General features: G+C 43.8%; 1 protein-coding gene across 1 annotated transcript; it reads left to right on the forward strand.

The window, feature by feature from the left end:
• Nucleotides 1-184: 184 nt before the first annotated feature.
• Nucleotides 185-2,972, forward strand: snu13b (SNU13 homolog, small nuclear ribonucleoprotein b (U4/U6.U5)). The gene is made up of 3 exons (XM_068003545.1): nt 185-336; nt 1,829-1,949; nt 2,536-2,972. Exons 1-3 carry the CDS (start codon nt 334-336, stop codon nt 2,796-2,798), a joined length of 387 nt encoding a protein of 128 aa, XP_067859646.1. The 5' UTR covers nt 185-333; the 3' UTR covers nt 2,799-2,972.
• Nucleotides 2,973-3,869: the final 897 nt, after the last annotated feature.

Consider the following 3,869-nt stretch of genomic DNA (forward strand, 5'->3'; position numbering starts at 1 on the left):
CATCATAATCCTTTAAACATCACTTGGATGCAGCATTGGGGAGACTTTAGAGTCATTCTGGATGAAATGAGCTCAGCTTGGCCGAATGGCCTACCTCGCCTGTAATTGATACAGCCCAGCGGAGGTGGCGCTGTATGCCCCCCCGCCACCTTTGATTGCCGGCGAGTGAGTTCTTGTCCAATTGTGTCTCCTTGGTGTGTGGTTCATTAAGCGAGCGCGGTGGGCGGTGTGTGATTCAGGCGGGTCGGGTCCTCCGTGAAGCGGCAGCCGAGGGGACAGCGGGTTATTTACCGGCAGCAAGTTTATGGGGCTTGGATCTATTATATAAAGGAGATGGTAAGGGAGGGGCTCGGTGAAACGGAGGGAGGTCACGAAGCCGGCAGGACGCGTGTGAGGGCCGCAGGCTCCGTCTCGCACTCTTCCCCGAGCAGGCCGCGGAGTAGAGCGCGTTATATGCAGAGGCCGCATGCGGGCTGGTGAGGCGGGCCGCGTGGTTTCGTTGCGGGCCCCGGAGCTGAATTGCACCGGTTAACGCTTCAACAGTCGCTTGGCAGCGGCGGCCTTGCCGATTCAGGCTTCTGAGTGTCCCCGGGAGTTCATCCTACACGGTCCGCCTCTGTGGCCCGGAGCGCGCGATGTGTCGAATGGGGTTAAAATATAGAGAATTGCATCCAATCTACATTCCGAATTCCGAGCACCCCCTCTCCCCCGGGGCCACTTGGATCTTTGGCTAAATGTTCCTGTTCACTTTTTGGCATTTCCTTTTGTGTACTTTTAATAGCTTAAAATAGTTATTTAGCCAAATCATGCATGCTTTTGTATCCAAAAGTCAAGTCTAACTACGTACGATCACCGGTGATGCTACATTTAGAATATTATTTGGACTGTCCCTCTTTGAAAACACGTGTTACAAAGTTTCGAGACCTCCAGGGATGCTTTAGGGATTGAGTTATACGCGCCTGGTTTAACCGAACTTGCTTCTATTAGAGAAGAAGGCATTGTAAGTGTCACTCTGAGGGCTTTTGAGGTTCTGTGTAGTTTAAGGGTTTTAGAATGTTGCTGTGTTTTCAGTGCTTTTTTTTTGCAATAATGTCACTTTCTGAATACAAAATCTGGTATTTCCAGCTGTGTTTTGGAGATCTGATTCAGTAACCAATGCCTCAGCCCTCAGAGCAGGCTACTTGATAGTTTGAAACTTTAGATCCATTGCACAACTACAAATGGGCAATTTCTACTTTTGAATAGAGATTGTGCTTTTAAGCCTTGTTAAAGCAGCTGCAAGTATAGCTAATTGGACTTGTAAGAATCTTACTGCACTGGAGTGTCAGCCTGGCTGTATCGAGGGAATGTGTTCTACCTGAGGTGATGTCTTTTGGATGAGACATACAACTGAAGCCCTGTCTGCCCCCTTGGGTTGACAAAGATCCTATGAGACTATTTGAAGGAGAGCAGGGGAATTGTCCCTACTGTCTTGGCCAACATTTATCCCTGAAACATGTGTACTGTACATGGTGAAAGAGAACCTTTTCAAATGTTATAATATGGAAGCAGAGGATGAAAAGTGTCCTGATTTTGTATTTCTAGTTTAGAGGCTCATCTCAACTGCTGTTACCAGTTCATAGTTACAAATATGCACTTCCCTAGTGAGTGAAGTCTTGGCTACAATCTCAGGGATTTAATCATATATTGTGGTGAAACATATTTAGGTCTTGCACACATTTCTGGTTGAGTTGCAATATAGTTGGAATGTTGTTTCTTTTGTATTAATGTACTTTTTAAACAAGACTCTTAAATATTGAGCTGTTCTAAATTGCTTTTTCTTTTGTAGACTGAGCAAGACGTTAATCCAAAAGCATATCCTCTTGCTGATGCTCAGCTGACAAAAACAATACTGGATCTTGTGCAGCAAGCAGGAAACTATAAGCAACTTCGAAAGGGTGCTAATGAAGGTACTTTGTTTTGCTTCCTGAGTGGTATGACAGTAAATTGGATCAGTCAGGCCACTTGTATCTGCAGTAGAAGTTTATTAAGTTGGAAGTGATCTTGCCTGCTCATTATACAGTTACTTACCTATCCCAAGATGCTGTACAACTAATAAATTACTTTTAAGTGGCAGCCAGTTTGTGCACAGCAATTAGGAAATGAGCTGAATGACCAGTTGATGTGTGTTCAGTGATATTAGTTGAAGATAATTGTTGACCAGGATATGGGAGACATGGATAGCAAATTTAATGTTTATTCAGATCAGCTTCCTTCTGCAAAGGGGCAGAATGTAGGACAAGACAAGAGGTTGAGTGTAGGAAGTGCTGGGCCTGATCAAATCAAATGCCTTCTGTTCCAGTGATTTGGCAAAAGTAAATTCATATGTATTTGTACAGACTCAAGATTTCAATCAAAATTGAAAGCAGTCAGGGATGGAGAATTGCAGTTAGCATGGAGTGGGCCTGGGCCTGTACTAGGTGGGAGATGATGACAAGTTGCACTCTTTACTCACCTCTGAAAAGAGGATGGAATTGATTTGATGTCTCTTTGCAGCCACCAAGACATTGAACAGAGGAATTGCTGAATTCATCGTGATGGCAGCGGATGCTGAACCTTTGGAGATTATTCTTCATTTACCTCTTCTCTGTGAAGACAAGAACGTGCCTTACGTTTTTGTAAGGTCCAAACAAGCACTGGGCCGTGCGTGCGGTGTGTGTCGGCCAGTTATTGCATCCTCCGTCACAATAAAGGAAGGCTCGCAACTGAAGCCACAGATTCAGTCTGTGCAACAAGCAGTTGAGCGTCTACTGGTTTGAATGTCCCTGACAGGCTGTGAGATATTCAAAGGCTGAACAGGAAATGGCTCCCAGCAGTCAGATGTGTACATTCCACTTTTTTTCTAAATTGCTTTAGAACATTGTGGTAGGATTGCTCTAATAGCACATTTGTAATGTACTTTAATTTCTTAAATAAAAAGTGCTTATCCTGAACCTGCCTTTGAAACTTGCCTTTCAAATGCAGGACTGCCACTTTACAGCATGGTACTCCTGCTCCTCTGTTCTTAACTGACTTCAGATGGTAGCCTAGTTTACTAGAGGATAGAGTTTTCTAATCCAAATAGTAAATATTCATTCTTCCCATAACATACCAAGCTTTTTCCATCTGGCCTTTGACCTGTTAAGCCCAAACACTTCTATACTAATACTAGCTTTTACAGCTGCAATCAGACAAGAAAGCAGGGCTCAACAGAATGGCTGGAGTGGAAAATGCTAGTTGTGGTAATGGCTCCACACTAGTGATTGAAGCACAGCTAGGTACCTACATTAGCATCAGTGTTTGTTTGGTTTTAACATAATGCAAGTTAAAGTAGAACCTGTATTTGTATAATGTCTGCTTTCCTTAAGATGTCCCAAAGCACTTTACAACCCAATTGCTTTAGAAATGGAGGTGCTAATTTGTGCACAGCAAGTTCCCAGAAACTATTCACCAGTGTCCTCGTTTAAGATGGCAGAACAAGATGAAGGAAGCGATATCTACATCCTAATAGCTAGTCCTGGAGGAAAGCCAGCTGGTGAAGGTGAGGGACATGAACTTTCATTTATATACTGCAGTAGAAAAACATCCCATAATCAAAAAAAATGGAAACAGGAAGGGTGACCAAAGAGAGGGATAAGAGGCAGCATGGTAATGGAGGTAATTCCAGCACATGTGGCCTAAGTAGTCCAGCTGTGCCTTTGGCAAGAGACCACGAACACTTACCTCCAGACTCAACTATTCCAAAGGCACAGATGAGGGTTTCATTAGCCAATGAGCTTGCTGCTGGGAGTTGAAAGCTTAGCTCAGGGTTAAATAGATTGCAAACATCTATAGACAATTAACAATGAAAC

This window comes from Heptranchias perlo, chromosome 22 (assembly GCF_035084215.1).
Source record: "Heptranchias perlo isolate sHepPer1 chromosome 22, sHepPer1.hap1, whole genome shotgun sequence".
Classification (NCBI taxonomy): domain Eukaryota; kingdom Metazoa; phylum Chordata; class Chondrichthyes; order Hexanchiformes; family Hexanchidae; genus Heptranchias; species Heptranchias perlo.